At 47.6% G+C, this 16,074-nt stretch overlaps 6 protein-coding genes across 6 annotated transcripts; 4 read left to right on the top strand and 2 right to left on the bottom strand.

Moving 5' to 3' along the window:
• Positions 1-138: 138 nt before the first annotated feature.
• TGAM01_v210248 (enoyl-CoA hydratase) lies at positions 139-1,023 on the top strand (the record flags this gene model as incomplete). Its single annotated transcript, XM_018809626.1, has 1 exon — positions 139-1,023. The coding sequence occupies one exon, from the start codon at positions 139-141 to the stop codon at positions 1,021-1,023; it is 885 nt and encodes a 294-aa protein (XP_018657134.1).
• A 700-nt stretch (positions 1,024-1,723) lies between these two features.
• TGAM01_v210249 (hypothetical protein) lies at positions 1,724-3,592 on the top strand (the record flags this gene model as incomplete). Its single annotated transcript, XM_024550753.1, has 6 exons — positions 1,724-1,836; positions 1,896-2,630; positions 2,723-2,819; positions 2,878-3,116; positions 3,179-3,480; positions 3,540-3,592. 6 exons carry the CDS (start codon positions 1,724-1,726, stop codon positions 3,590-3,592), a joined length of 1,539 nt encoding a protein of 512 aa, XP_024404497.1.
• A 1,875-nt stretch (positions 3,593-5,467) lies between these two features.
• Positions 5,468-6,946, bottom strand: TGAM01_v210250 (hypothetical protein; the record flags this gene model as incomplete). Its single annotated transcript, XM_018809628.2, has 2 exons — positions 5,468-6,532; positions 6,593-6,946. 2 exons carry the CDS (start codon positions 6,944-6,946, stop codon positions 5,468-5,470), a joined length of 1,419 nt encoding a protein of 472 aa, XP_018657137.2.
• A 3,222-nt stretch (positions 6,947-10,168) lies between these two features.
• Positions 10,169-11,020, top strand: TGAM01_v210251 (hypothetical protein; the record flags this gene model as incomplete). Its single annotated transcript, XM_018809629.2, has 2 exons — positions 10,169-10,317; positions 10,387-11,020. 2 exons carry the CDS (start codon positions 10,169-10,171, stop codon positions 11,018-11,020), a joined length of 783 nt encoding a protein of 260 aa, XP_018657138.2.
• Positions 11,021-11,194: 174 nt separating this feature from the next.
• TGAM01_v210252 (hypothetical protein) lies at positions 11,195-12,535 on the bottom strand (the record flags this gene model as incomplete). The annotated part of the gene is made up of 1 exon (XM_018809630.1): positions 11,195-12,535. One exon carries the CDS (start codon positions 12,533-12,535, stop codon positions 11,195-11,197), a length of 1,341 nt encoding a protein of 446 aa, XP_018657139.1.
• A 1,000-nt stretch (positions 12,536-13,535) lies between these two features.
• TGAM01_v210253 (hypothetical protein) lies at positions 13,536-14,138 on the top strand (the record flags this gene model as incomplete). Its single annotated transcript, XM_018809631.1, has 1 exon — positions 13,536-14,138. The coding sequence occupies one exon, from the start codon at positions 13,536-13,538 to the stop codon at positions 14,136-14,138; it is 603 nt and encodes a 200-aa protein (XP_018657140.1).
• Between the last annotated feature and the right edge of the window lie 1,936 nt (positions 14,139-16,074).

Here is a 16,074-nt window from a genome sequence, read left to right on the forward strand (position 1 = left end):
CCTATAATGCTGATGAAAAAGTATAAGAAGACGTCGTAGACCACAGCAGGATGATTGAACGACGTTGGAAAGAAAATAAACAATATAGCATAAGAAATATTTAGCCTACTTCAATAAACAACTTTTCTGGTTATCATCATGCCTTACGTTCCAGAGCCTTGGGCGTTTGACGACGTCCTGAAGCTCACCAAGATCAGCCCAGCCTACTGGAGAGCAACTTATAATGCTCCGCCATTAAATCTCTTTACGCCGCGAACCTATAAGGCACTGCGGACGCTCGTCGAGCTGCTCGAAAACGACCCGGCTGTCAAAGTCGTGGTTTTCGATAGTTCCGTCCCGGACTACTTTATGGCCCATTATGATTTGCTAGTGAGGCAAGGCAAAGAAAACGCAGAAGGCGAAGACGCCGCTCCAGAAACCGAGTGGCCTGGATTTGTACTACGCTTTGCCCGCCTTTCCGCAGTTACAATTGCCGAAGTCCGTGGACGCGCCCGTGGTCTTGGCAGCGAATTCATTCTTGCGTGCGATATTCGTTATGCTAGCCTCGAGAAGGCTGTATTCTGTCAGCCAGAAGTCGGCGCTGGCCTTGTTTGCGGTGGTGGCGGGATCGAATGGCTTTCAAGGGTGGTGGGCCGCTCGCGAGCTTTGGAGATTCTGTTGAGCAGTCAAGATTTTGATGCTGCGACCGCTGCTCAATACGGGTACATTAATCGTGCCATTAAAGACTCGGAGTTGTCTGTCTTTGTAGACAACTTTGCCTTCCGGGTGGCTGGGTTTGATAAAAAGCCGTTGGTGGAAACCAAGCAAGCCGTCAACGATCGCGCCGGATTGCCTAGCCTGTCAGATCTCAAGGGGTCATTAAACATCTTTGCTAACTCTTGCAACTGGCCCGAGGCCACGAAGCGAGTCCAGACTCTGCTGGAGATGGGCTTGCAGCAAGATGGCCCTGTGGAGAGGGATCTGGGCCAACATGTTCATGAGGTATCGCTGAAGTTGCACGGAGAGACTGAAGATGCTCAATAGCATGGAGGTTCAATAAGTAATCTCTGGACTGAGGAGTATTAACATTAATAATTAAGCAAATACATTCATCACCTGGAATTATAAGATACCGGCGTTTAGTCATCTAAGAATGAGAAATCACCTTCTCCAAAACTCGTTACATGCGATACAAGCCATTTGTAAGCTCGGAAATATGTTCAGACATAAATCACACACGCTGCTGTCTAATTTTCTTTAAAGTTTGGAATCCAGAGAGTATGCAAAGCAACACAAACACAATCGGGGACTAGCTTCGGTACTTACCGCGAGTCCCGCTAGATTACTATAATTAATTTGACTGGGGATATCCTCCAATGGCCATGTTCTAACGCCTTATACTGTATAGAACGCTTCTTTTGTCAGAGTCTCGACATGAGAAGGGACGCAACTCGCTGACTGTCAACTATGGTATTCTCACCCATACGAGGGAAATCGAGAATAACGAGCCAGCCAAAGACCAAACCCTTTCGTCGATGGAGAGCCCTTCATCCTATTCACGGGAAGTGAATGAAGCGGGCGTATAGTAATCATCTAGTAAAAGCGCCGGAGCGTTGGCGTTGTTAGCTCGATTTATAAGTCCGCATATTCCCGCGCCCCTTTTTATAAGGCCGCGTATTCCCAATTTCTTACATCCCGCAAAGTCCGAAAGCCCGTCATCAGCACCTTCATCAGCGCCTTCATCATGACCACCAAAGACAGCATGGAAAGCTTGGCGTTGAAGTGGTCTTGCTCAGCGTGCCGCCTGTCGAAACGTAGATGCGATAAAGTATACCCCGAGTGCACGCTTTGCGCCCAGTAAGTCTATTTATTAGTTTTGCGCGCAGTCTCAATTAGTGACCTGGGGAACTGTATAGGAAAAATCTTACCTGCAACTACCCAGGTCGTCGGAGGAGAGGAAAGGCAAAGAATTATGCCAAGGCATTATCTCCCCCGCGAAAACCCGTCATCTACCAGGTTTCAGTACTTGCGACTGAGAAAGAGAAAGAAAAGCCATATCAGGCATCGTTCAGCTGTCCCAATTCCAGCTTCATCGCTGAGCGCTTTCTAGATCCCGTCGTCTTTGCTCGGGCGCAGTTATCGGTAGATCATGTGGATGTGGCAGTAACAGATGAAATAGCTGAACTGGTTGGGGGCGTACTGGACATTCAAGCCGTTTCCGATCGGTTCTTCAAATCTGTCTACATGTGGATGCCGATTATATCGAAGCCTCGATTTTCCAGTACGCTCCTGAGTCGATTGACTTATAAGAAAGCTGAGTTATACTTGCTGGTGCTGTCTATGAAACTCTGCTCCACACGCGCGACGCCTTTGAATACCGCTTTATACGAGGCGGTAAAGCTATTTCACTTTAAGCTGCAGAGTTCTGGGGTGTTATCAACCCTAGTCCTGCAGGCGGCCGTCCTCATTGCACTCTACGAACTGGGCCAGGCAATCTACCCTGCGGCGTTTCTGTCTATCGGATCATGCGCTCGCTACGCAGTAGCATTGGGGATTGACAAATCTATTCTTTTTCCAAGTACCCCAAATTCTCAGTGGATCGAAGAAGAGGAACGTCGCAGAGTTTGGTGGGCCATCTTGGTGCTTGATAGGTATGCATACGGATATGGTGGAGCACTTGCTTCTTTCTCAGCTTCGCTTCTTTTTCTGTTATTTATCGACTGAGTGTTAATGTTGCTTACAGATACCTCAACTTATGTGATCCTCAACGGCACTTGATGACGCCAGATGCGGGTCTGGATAGCTATTTACCTGTAAATGATGAGGCATGGGACAAGGGGGTAAGTGATTCGGCATATCAGTCTCTTCTTGTGGGGCATCGCTAAATAATCATTATAGGAACTTGACCCGGGTCATATATACACTCTGGCGACAGCCAATAGCTATCATCTGGGACTGTTTGCGCGATTCTCTCAAGCAGCCCATCTGCTCAGCCAAGTCCTACGCTACATATCTGAAAGGCGATCAAGCGAAACTTCTCAATTGCGACGCACGATATTTGCACTTGTAAATGTTTCCAACATTGAGGCATCAATGAGAAGGCTGGAATACTGCAGCCAGTCAGCGGTATGCTACAGGTAAGGCTGTTGACATTATGTTTCCTTGCTCTCTCAGATACGCTGCTAACGACGCAACGCAGTGGTATTATTGCGCTCGACGACTCATTTTGTGATAAACAGCCACAGAGCTCAGGCGCACCTCTCTCTGCGGAAAGCACTCTGATTTCAGAAGCAACCCTTCATATGATCTCAATTTTCAAGGACGAAGAAGTTGCACAGGAAATATGTGACGTCGCCAGCCCTTTTCTGGTGCATTTAGTATACAAAGTGGCTTCGATGCAGTTGAGAATTGCTCACCAGTCTCCGACGGCTACTGTTTTGGAAGATGTGAAGCTTCTAAAGCGCGCATTGAAGATGGTTGGGAGCCGATGGCGTTGCGCTTGTAAGTACCTGCCCAATAAATATTCGTTTGAGCTACGTTTTATGCTGATAAATACATAGACGCATATCTCTCGCTCTTGGAGAAGCAGGAAATCCTCTTAGTTGTGCAATAGAATCATGTTCATAGCCGTCCCATTGCGATTTCTATCAGTCTATAATTGGAGTATGAACATGACTTCGAAACAAAGTACACATAACTTTGTTTTTGCTAGCATTCTTATCTTGGTTATCTATTCGCCATTTAATAGCACTCCGCGGCGGTAGTTCTTTTGTCTGTGAATTGCCATGACAGCCGCAGGTGACTGCCAGGTGACGAGCAGCTGAAGAATTGTTGATGTCAAAGTCATCGGCTGTTTGTTGGGAGTCACTTGCCCAACGTCTGGGGAAGGTGCGTGAAGCCTTGCCTGCCACCTGCCCACATTTGACACACCATCTCCTTTGACTCCTACGTCCCCAACTCAACGTCAGAATGAGAACACATTTCTTTCATCACTTCTCTTCTGATCTCCTTGATCTGCGACGAAGAGCTCATACGAGATCGGCCCATTCTTTGAAGCGTTTGTCCCGATATAGGATTGATGCCGCTTTCAGACACTGTCACCTTCGACGATTGATTACCAACGCGAGATTACCCAAGGCAGCACGACTCAAACATCTGAAACATTCTCAAAGCGTATGATTGCCTTATGATCAGGTGTTGTCAGAACAGCCGTCATTAATACAAATCCACAGGCAAAACATCGACGATCCTCATTCGATCAAGCGCCAGACAGACCGACCGCCCAGAAAACAACCAGACCCAAGAAGCTATGCCGGCATCCTATTGCTTGGAGATACTTTGTCTAACATACATCTAGATTTATATACGTACCAGAGGAAAAGAGTTGCCAGGCAACTATAACGCTGCGTTTTTAGCAGAACTATTCCGAGAACAGTCGATTCTGTGGCCTGGTATTGCCACATCTCACATTCATAATGTCCTAAGGGCGGTGACACAATGGATCAAGCTTGCCGTGGAACGCTTAATTGTCGAAGACAGCATGCGTGACCAAATCCATATGATACTACTGGAATGGCTGGAGAATACAGGAACGAACGCGTTGGGAGAGCTAGAAAGATTGATTGAAGACGAGCAACGCGCTCCACTGACCTATAACCACTATTACACAGACAATGTCCAGAAAGCTCGAGCGGACATTGCAAAGGAGGCTATGGGGAAGGAAGTTCGAGCAGAGCTACGTAATCAAGGGACGAAAAATGGAGACGGCACCGTCATAGTTGGCATCGAGAAGATTATTGCTGCACTTGAGACTCATATCACGGTGGATATGGATGAACAGGCGTGCGGGAACGCTATTTTAGAGCTTCAATCTTACTACAAGGTGCGAACAGGTCCCATATTGATTCAGATTTACATAATGCTGACAGTAACTCTTAGGTCGCAATGAAGACGTTTGTTGACAACGTCGCTCGGCAAGTCATCGAGCGCCATATCATGGCGACACTCCCAAGTGCTTTCTGTCCGAATTCCGTGTCTCAGCTTTCAGATGAAGACTTGCTCCGGATTGGCTCCGAGTCAGAGAAACAGATTGCGAGACGAGCAAAGTTGACTGCGGAGGCTCAAGGCCTGAAGAAAAGTCTGAAAGATTTGCAGAAGCCAGTATGACTATACAATTGGCGGCTTTTGAGTGGATATTTTGTGCTTTTTTGGACTACACTTGCCGCATTCCTCTCTTCTCCTGTGCTAATATGGGGACGTTTATCAGCTAGTTGGTGATTTTCCGGCGTTGGACGACTGAGATATTGGACATTTAGGCGCCTCCTTCTCAGCTTTGGTTTTCCCACCGGGTTTTCCCAGAGCTTTAACGTGAATACGGAGTTGTGACAGCTATTTAGAGAGAATTTAAGACTAATTTTATCATTATATGTTCGATACTGTTCATTGGTTCATTGAGATGTATATTCGCTAAAGCATTATGCTGTATGGACTACGAATTACAAAGCGCAACAATATTCTCTGGCACGTAGACTTGAAGAATGTCAATCAACTGGTTCAGCGGTATCCAGTCCATATTGCCATGAATACTGCGCAAAGTGTGCCCCGAGTAGAGCACACGAGCATAGTAAGCCTTCTTCTGTTGGACAGTCGTCTCCCAAACTTCAATTGCAATGTTGGACGCCATGGCAGGCCACCTCAGCTGGTCGATCCCGAGAGCGCCTAAAATGGGACCAATGTCACCATCGTGGATGAACGTGTGCGCGTAGACGTATTTCTGCGTCTTGCCCGATACAGCCTGCAGACGACGAACAATTTCGCCAATGAAGAGGCCTTCGGTGACTTGGATGTATTTTGTTACCAAGCTATTGTTGCGCCAGTAATGATTCCACTCCCAATCGCCTGCACGGAAAACTTCTTCGGCTTGTTGTTGAGAAACGCACTTGGACGCGTCGGTAAAGCTGCATGGGAGCTCATATCCGTTGCAGAGGCGAGCCTGAAAGTTATCGGAAAAGTGGTCAAATGTGCTCTGCCAGGCGCTGCTGGTGGCGCCGAGGATGTCTCCTAGCGATTGCCTCAGCTCGGCGGTGACGCTGAGATGCTCGTTCCATTCATCGGTAGACTGAATTGATGAGAGAATAGAGCTTCTGGCATTGCAAGGATATCCGCTGTTGACAGTATCAACACCTGCTTGCTGGTGAAGAGGCGCAGAACCAGAGTAATGAGGCCAGAGGCCGCGCAATACACCTCCAGCGCTCTGCTGGGTAAGAGTAGCGGAGCTCGAACGTAGCCATACTTTATTGTTGGGGGAACTTGGGATGAGGCCAAGCTTTTCGCCATACAAGGCCCACAGATCTTTGCCGTGCTGGATGCCGTCGAGGAAGCCGCCAGTGGTCAACTGAGGGAAAAAGCAAGTTGAGTTGATGTACGGCAGAGCATCTACGAAAGGGTTGCTCGGGTCGGTGTAAACGCTTGCAAAGGCTTGGACGCCGTTGGCACCGTGGGCTTGGCTGCCGTATAAGTAGGCCTCAAAGGATGAGCAATCAAACGGTTGATTCTAAGATTGAGTTGTCAATTGAAGTTACTCAACGAGCATGTTCACAATACAGTTTCTTACCTCTCCGCCTGGGGCCAAGTTATACATGGTACGTCTCTGATGCCTCTGCATATACTCCAAGTACACCAGCTTGGCATGACGATCACTGGGCAACTCATAGCCGTTCACGCGTGGGTGTGGCATGGAGCAATAGTCGTACACTCCATACGGCGAGCCCTGTGAGGCCTCGTTGGCAGGGGCTGTGTAGATGCCTCCATATGTGCCCAGTCCGCTGCTGGTGATGTACGAAGTGCTATTGAGTCCAGGAGGGTAAAAGGTATCGACAGGTGAAAGATTCGCCCCGGCAACCAAGACGCCCTGGGCTACGATGCCGGCTGCCATTGCACGAGTCAGCATGATGTGAGTCGAAGCCATTGTCGGTGATGCTTAACCATCCGTACCTGGGTTCAACTGTGCCTGGGATCCATCGGCTGATATAGCTCCCAGGACGTGCTGCAGCCCGAGCACGTGGCTGTGTCCAGCCTTCATCTCATGCAGGAACAGCAAAAGGCACCAGACGGCTAAACGGTATCACCTGCTGTTGGTGTAAATTAGCGATCCATTGATAGATGCCGGTTATTGGAGGCGGTGGGAATGGTGGCAGTTGTGTAAGCACCTAGTTTTTAGACAACACAACTAACACTTATAAACGCTCTCTATGAGGCAAGAAACACAAAAAAAGATCTAGTTTAAAGAGACTTGTCTCCGTGTAAATGGGAAGCGCTGGTGGTGTCGCAAGCCACTGGTTGTAGATGAAGCACGCACGTGCCATCTGCTGGCGAAAATAAGTGGCGGGGAGATATAGCGCTATTGCCCACTAAAAAGTAGATCGCGGAACAGTCCCAAGCTCTCAACAGCTCCATTTCGTAGAGAGTAGAACTTTTGAACTTCATTATCGTATCGCCACGTACGCGGGCGTAGATTATCCATAATATCGCTTGATAAAAAGCGATCCGAGGCGGAATACTTGAATACTGTGCCTAATTATCTCATCTTAGACAATAATTAGAATATCATAGGTATAGGCACATGTAGCTGACATAAACCACATGCAGCTAGATGATGCGACTAGGCGACAGTTGACGTTTAACTCATCTCTAGCAGGATTTTCTTCCTAACCTAAAATCTGTGACAGATATATTTCTTCCACATATCCAAGCTCGTTGTGATACGGAGCAAGTAGCTAGCTTCTCATGGACGCTCTCAAAACATGTAGGCCTCGTCAGTTGCATGTCGACAACACTTACATCCTTACTGCATGTATTCTTCTTTTACCATGTGCGTGTAGTAGAGAAACAGTAACGATACCACTCTTTCCAGCTCTTTATTGTATATTATAAATAAGCCCTCTTGAAATAGTTCAGAAATCTTCTACAGTACGGAGGTTTCATCTCAATTCAAAGATTGTCATGCAAGCATGACTGTTGCCAATCGCCCAGACAAGTACATCTTTTTCTACCTTCAGTGTCTGCAGAAGGATGTCTGCGTTCCTCTCAAGCCAATTCATCCATCGACAATAGATGACAGTAGCTGCTCATATGCCAGCCAGAACACCACTGATCACCCAATCCATCTCAATTCTCCGGCTCGGCTCCCGTTGTTCAATCGTCTACGGCTCGTAACCTCCGTTCAGCCTTGTCTTTTCATTCTTAGCCACTCACTGAAATTATTTGAAACGGTAGCTGTCCCAAGTCCCGGGGCGCGCAAGATTTGTATTTACAACTGAGACATTCTGAAGATCACTAAGAAGCTAAGACAAGTTATTTCCAGAGCTGGGGGCTAAATTGATATGATTCGAGAGAATACGGCCTGAAGGCTGGGCTTTCTTGCGTGACTATTCTCCCTTGGGGTTCGGAGCATGGCATCGTGCGGTCCGTAATGACAAATAGCAATGTCTGACTATACGAAGGGCTGAATGGGGGCTCAGCAAAGTTGGGGGCTCATATATGCAAGGACTATCTGTCCAAGACAAGCATCTCGAATGTTATTCTCTTGGCAGCTCTGATGTGTACAATTCTTAAAACGTTCAAGTCAAACAGCCACGTCACCATTGAATTGCTCCGATTGGATATAATAGCTTGGCTTTTATACAAGTCAAGATATGATACATTTGCCAACATCTTCATAAAGCTCATTTCGCTGTGACTTGATCCCTTCGCTTATTAGCCACTGGAAGCTAGAGCTTCAGCTGCAAGGGGAGCCCGGCCTCCTCCACATCGGATCAACTCCTATACGTCGATCCAATCCACTCGCGAGGGATTACTATCTCTCAGATACCGAAATTGGGGAATAACAAAAATATCCCAATCATTATCCACCAGCTAACCGCGTCTGTCTCTACCGTTCCGCTCAGGGCAGCATGTGACCGTTGATTGTGGACAGAAGACGGAACGAAGACGCCGGATGTGGAGCCGCGGCTGGAGATGGGGATCGTCCAACGTACCTTAATATTGTGGACTACCTAATAAGCTGAAGAGGAGAATGGCCTCTCAAGACATGGTTTAGTGTTTAGTCACCGTAAACAAGACCCCGTACGATTCGAGTTATTTGTCATTGTGGCAATACCTGTAATACATACCCTCTGAGGGTGAATGTTGTCTTTTGCCCCAGACAAGTCAACCGATTGGACATGATTTACGCTTCTATTGGCCGTTTAAGGGAGCCGGTTTTAGACTAAGATCTAACCGCTTATCCGCCCTTGATTAGACGGTTCGTGTCAATTCTCCGGCTGCCGATATCGATTCCTGATCTGGGCGAGTGTTTACAAAGTTTGTTTACATTATTATGCACACACCGTAAGAGCCAAGGATCCCTCTTTTTAAAATAGATGAGACTCAATGTATTGATTCGCTGCCAGATGGGATAGTTGGAATAAATTTTACCGCTACTTTGACAAGCTACATCTACATCTTCAGCATCAAGAAGCTATTTTTAAGTTATTTGTACAAGTAGACAAAGAGTTCTTATGTCGTAAAATATCATGCTGCTCTCATGGTACATACAGATACCCTTGATTTACTGACTCGTAAGACACTGAACTTCTCTCCAAATCAGCAGTACATACTAAATCTTGCCCTATAAAAGCGGACTACAGATCCAACTGCGGCTCGCAGAATGACAAATTCAAAGCCCCAAACATTCAGGTGGATCGTTTAGATCGGAGAAAGATGAATCGGCCCAACTACCAAGTACAATTTGGCGTACGGTAGATATGAGCAGGCCGTTTTCCCAGGCCAAACGGGCGCCTGGATCGGGTGGATCGCGCTACTGCACCTCTAAACCCTTGAGCGTTGAGATGCAGAGGCTTTAAAAGAAGAAGCAAATTGCCTCCTTTCAAACGAGATGTCTCAGGAGAGAATCCCGAGTTTGCCGCGGGATGCAAGCTGACGGAGAGACACAACATCACGGGAACTAGCAACAGTAATGTTTTTCCCTTTTGATAGTTTGTTGGTTGATGGTGTTGTTTGGAGCTTTAAAAGGGCGAGGTCTCTCTCTCTCGAATTTGCGTTTTGTCTTTTTTGCAGATCTTCATTAGCTTCACTGACTCCGGTCTCATCTATATCATTATTGCCCGTTTGACCCATAGTAGTATTTGTTATGATGCTTTTCTTCGCTGCCATCTCGTTTGCTGCCCTTGCTACGGCATTGCCTGCCGGTGTTCAAGTCCAACCATGGACGCCGCCTGGGGATCACGATTCACGCGGCCCGTGTCCTATGCTAAACACTCTAGCAAACCACGGCTATTTGTAAGACCAGCTTTCACTCTATTTACGAACATCTATCTGGACGTTGAAACTAACAAACTGTCTCAAAAGGCCTCACAACGGCCGCAATCTTACGGCTACATTGATTGAAAACGTTTTTACTAGCTTCCTCAACGTTGAGGCGGGGTTTGCAGCCGCTGTCAAGGATTTTACTAACGCTTGGGGCCACGATGTGTTTAATCTCCATGATCTGAATGCGCCAGACATCTTGCAACATATCGCCTCTCTCACTCGCGATGACTACACATCTCAGAATCCACACATCAGGCCCAATGTGCATCGAATCGAGAGTCTCTTCGACGATAGTCCCGCAATGCACATCGACATTGACTCCATCGCAAAGTCTCGGCTGCGTGTCCAGGCAGAATCGCATCCCAACATGCTTTCCAAAGCCAGATTCGACGCAGCCCTCTTTGAGGCCGCAATGGTACTGGTGATGATGACGGACAACGTTCCCGATGCGACTAGCAACCCTCCTCTGTCAGCGTATCAAGCCCCCAAGGACCGTTTGCGAACGTGGTTTGAGCAGGAGAGGTTCCCTGTCGAGCTCGGATGGACGCCATCGAAGAGGGGTATCAAGTTGGCGGATTTGGATCCAGCAATCAAGGCGATTACTGAGTCGATGGAGCGACAGGAAAAGGAGCGTTCAAAGTCTCGTATTGCGGCAAAGGTAGATGCCGAGTGATTTGGCGTACTTTAGAGGTAGCACCAGTTTCATTCGTGTATATGGTTTAATGCTAAACCTATGTAATATCATCAGTTTTAGATGACCTTTTTACGGGACTATAAACATCTATATCACCAACGTTTTTTTTTTCTTTTGACTCTACATTGCTCGTGTGATATTTATGATATGTGTCTACGCCTTCCAAGGACTCCGCTCATGTGCATTTTGCCATTTGCTCATCAACTCCTCGTCAAAAGCAACAAGAACTTCTAGATCGCCATTTGGAAGTCTGGGAAATACAACCGGATACCGCTTCCCTTTCAACGATGATAGTCTCGCAGCTTCGCAGTGCCCCAGTTCAGCGCCCCAATCGAGCTCATATACTCCTTCATCTGCCCAAGAGACGATGGAAACGTCAGCAGCCTGTTCGCATAATTTGAGACTCGAGACGTCGTCCTGGGCAGCCAAATGGCTCACTATGCGGTTCATAGCTGGCTCGCTAATCACATTAATACTTTGCCGCACAGCTGCAGCCACATTTGCGATTTCTGGTGTAAAGACTTTCTGTTCGGTTGAGCTTCCAATGGCGACGAGATCAGCTTTCTTGGCGGTCACCAGCGTCACACCAAAAGACGAGCCGAGATATTCCTTGGGAAGTGGTGGCTCATAGCGACTGCGAGAATTAACTGCTATACGCATAAACAAGTTACCATCTGCAGTGGTATTATCATCTGAGAACTCAGAATGAATGATATAGCCCCAGAGGAGCGCAGTTAGTACGTCACTGGTGGAAACCCATGCGGTCCCATCAGGCAATTGTCTGTTTACTTCGGCTTTTAAACGCTTCAAATACTCTCCAGAGAATCTGAGATATTGAGTCTCCAGCTTGGCAGGTTTTGATGGTTGGCTAGAAGGAAGACTCTCCTCTTTATGGAGAAGCAGCGGCGTATCAGCGGGTGCATCGTGAGAGCTTCTCACAATCGCCGTGCGATCTAACCAGCTCGGGTCAAAACCAATACCCTCAGATGAGCCCGTCCTGCAATGAGATGCCCATATCTTCAACAATGAGCCGTATGCTGTGATGTCGGCCGTCTGGTGATGCAGGCTGACAGCAAGCAGACATCCTCCCTTAACCAGCGTCAAGACTGCGCGAAAGACCGGGCTAGGGGATGTATTGCCCGGGCCGACATCGGCAGAAAACCAGCTCCGACCATCAAAAACAGATGGTCGAAAAGCGCCAGTCTGAAGGGCATCATAGTCAACATCCGTGTAGGTATTGACGTGAAATAAGTCGCTCAGTGAGTCACACGGCGAGCTCAAGGCAACGGATCCCTTGGGATGAGCTCGGGCCATTATTCTGGAGGCTAGATAGGGGACATCTCCTAATGTGCCCGCGAGGCCATCTCGGAGGACTTCGGATATTCGAGGATTCGACGATGGGAAGCAGAGGATTTGGCTGATGTAGGAGCGTGGCATAATCCACTCCAGCGGGGATAGCTGGCTAGGCCCTTGTATAATGGCTTGTTCTCCCATTGCTAGAGGTAAGAAATTTATGAGAGCTTGTAATAGGAAAAAATGCTGCGCAATATTTGAGCGGTTAAAGGCTAGAGATAAATAATGTTATAATAGTTGCAAGAAGGATCGACATGGAGGGGATTATGAAGTGGGATCGGCATTTACTGTTAGTGCCGGATCAGTAACGTCAGCATCGCATATCGCAACTCAGCGCCCGACAATGATGTGACTCTAGAAGTAAAAATAGTATAAAGCTGTGACTCAATAAACTATAAAACGGAGTTTATAGAAAATCTTGTACATAACTATAGAAGCTTTTACGAGCGGCCCGCAGCAGCCGCAAATAGCACTAGAAGAGCAAACATTAAAGGGCTTCAGGAAACAGCTAGTATATGCGATAGGCCAGGCCGGTGCATGTGATACGGCAAAAGTAAATAAGGATTCGAGAGCCGTAGCTTTCGAAAAGATGGCAACTGTCGAATATAAGTTTTGATAGGGATCTATGTTGAGAGATCTAGCCCATCAAGCCAGCGGGTCGCTTCGTCTTGAGACGGAAATCATTATAGTCAACCGCAACTAGTTGACTATAACAACTTCTGTCTCAAAACAATGCAGTACAGCTACCGCTCCTCTAACCATTAGAAGGCCAGTAACTAGCAAACAAACTAAAGAATAGGGTGATTTTATTTCATGTTGACTTTAGTCTCATGTAGATATCCAACATGGCGTTGCGGTCCGCAATAGCCGCATAAAACATCAGGCACCAGCAAGATGAAGAATAAAACGGAAGCCGAAGTCAACGACCGAGCGACAGGAGATTTCAATAGCAGTAGTCCAGTGTGTAAGTTGCTCGACCGGACTTTCCACTCGACCGGACTTTATCGACCGGACTTTATATTGTTGGGTTCGTTGATAGTGATGTTTCCAATCTGATAAGGCATCTTTATATCTCATAGCCTTGGCCTCGGATTGAAGAGTCATTCCCAACTTCACTCCTCTTTAAAGACATCCATTCATCATGACAGCCCCCAAAGCAATCGCCGTCGTCATCTGCAGCACCCGCCCTCACCGCATCAACCCCTTCATCGCCGGCTACGTCGCCTCCATCATCCAATCCGTTCCTCAGACTACCGCCAAGGTGGAATTACTCGATTTGGCAACTCTAGACCTCCCGCTGTACAACGAGCCCGTCGTACCAAGCTACTTACCAGCTGATGATCCCACACCACACTATCAGTATGAACACACTCGCGCATGGTCAGCTCTTGTCCGCAAATACGACAGCTTCATTTTTGTCACGCCACAATACAACTGGTCTGTTCCGTCGAGTTTGAAGAATGCGCTCGACTATGTATTCCATGAATGGAGCGCGAAGCCCGCTGCAATCGTCACGTATGGAGCCAGAGGGGGTGGTAAAGCTGAGATTCATTTGCGGGAGATTTTGAAGGGTTTGAGGATGAATGTTGCTGAAGCAACTGTGGCATTGAAAATTCCCAGAGGCGATGCCAAGGGGGTAGTGGCGGAGACATTGATGAAGGAGGTTTGGGAGACTGAGGGCGCAGAAGAAGAAATCAAGTCATTGTTTGCTGGCGTATTGGAACTTTTCAGAATAGAGGCATAGAGAGGAAAATACCCATTAATGATGTGAGATGGATCTTTTATACAATTTGCGGATTTTCTTTGCGGGCTGAGGGGCCATTATGGCATGTCTCGATCTTGTTACGGAACTTTACTGCTGGTGCGCAGATCTAGAATTCTTCTTGGGACGAAGAGACAGTCCCTCTTCCTTGAATTGTATTTAAATTTGTATATCTTTAAGCATAATCATTTACTATCCAAATATCATCGCGCTACTTGTATTGCGTCTGTTCTGCTCTCGTTTAAATTCGCACCAGCCCACCCTGTAGCCAGTAAAGCGCCAGATTGGGCAATCTCAAACAACATCATTACCAACTTGGTATCAATCAACAACACTCTATCATATCTTTATGCAGTCTACAGCCTCTTTGTTTCAATCTTGATATCCATCCCAACGCAAAAAAATTCGATAAAAATCGCTCTGGTATCTCATCTCGTCTACACGCCCCCAAGGCCCTCCCCCCTCCGTCCCTTGCCCATCATCATCGTCTCAATCACATCGCTCGGCACAAGCTGCGGCTGCGCCTCTCCATATCGCTGATGCTCCATCTCCCGCGCATCGATTCCCTCCCTCGGCGGCGCATCTGCGCTGGATGATTTGGCGACACCTCGCTGCTGGTGTCTTGAATCCGTCTCTGGTTGCTGCAGCGGTCGCAGCATCGACTTCTCCTCTGGCATCGCCGGCATCGAAGCCTTGGCGTGACGACTAGACGCGTCCTCAAGATGGTTTCCGTCTCGAAAAGCGAATATTCTAAATGAGTGAAATCGATCAAATATTTGGCGCAGCCACCTGTGCACATAACATTTAATTAGCGTCAGCTTTACTGCATCTTCTCTCCCAAGCAGCAGCTTCTTACAACGTATTGGTCATTATCAGAAGCAAACCGCTCTCATAAACAGCGGTCGAAAGGATTAACCCCAAGGTGCATGCATCTGCATTACAGATACCACTATATAGCTAGACACGAAGAGAAGCTGAACAATCAATTTCGCCCCTGTTTTTTTCTTCTTGCGTCGTCCTCCAGGAAGGCTCGGCAAAGCTGGAAATGCTGGTGCCTAGCTTGCCCGTTTCACGATTCGCCGTCAGTGGCGGGAACTTGCATACACTAACACAAGGTTGCTGATCAGGCAGCCAAATACCGGCAATGCTGGAGATATCTAAAAAAAAATATGATATTTGCTGTACAGATACTTATGCTCAGATATCGTTTGTTGTTACTTTTTCTTGAATCATAATCTCCACGATGTCTTTGGTTGTTGCTGTTCCAACCTAGTCCAGATAAACTATCATCACTAATAAACACAATCTTTCAAACAACCATACTCATCTCTCCAGCATCAACTCACGAATCAACCTCATTCTTCAACACATCGTACCTCGTCTCCCCTGAAATCTCACTCTGCCTCGGCCCAGCTCCTCCCGCACTCATACTATTCCCCTGCAGCATCTGCCTCTCCGCCAACCGACTCGGATCATCCTCACTCCCCGGCTCGGCCCTCAACGCCCTCTGAAGCCCGTCACTGTCCTTGTTCTTGTCCTTCTTCGCATCAGCCTTGTCGTCGTAACTAATCCCTTCCTTAATGTTCTTCCCATGCGGGCGCTTTGTGTCTTTGACGGGCGCCGCGCCGGCAACAGCGCTCTTTGCCTGTTGTCGACCGCCAGACTTTTGCAGGTTGGCGGCATCTTCTAGAAAACTAGTATCTTTCTGACCGCTGGCTCCTTCGCTCTGACCAGAGCTCGACACGCCTTCAGGCTGGGCATTGCGATTCTGAACAAATTCGCCGCTTTCTTCATATGACTCTGCGGCGAGCGACTCCCCTTTCACAAGACCCGCGGCTTCCTGGTTAACTGGAGCGTCTTTGCCCAAGTCGACCTATTAAGAAAACACATTAATAAGGGATTCGTTAAATCTAATCAG

Source organism: Trichoderma gamsii (genome assembly GCF_001481775.2).
Source record: "Trichoderma gamsii strain T6085 chromosome Unknown Scaffold_59.2, whole genome shotgun sequence".
Taxonomy (NCBI): Eukaryota; Fungi; Ascomycota; class Sordariomycetes; order Hypocreales; family Hypocreaceae; genus Trichoderma; species Trichoderma gamsii.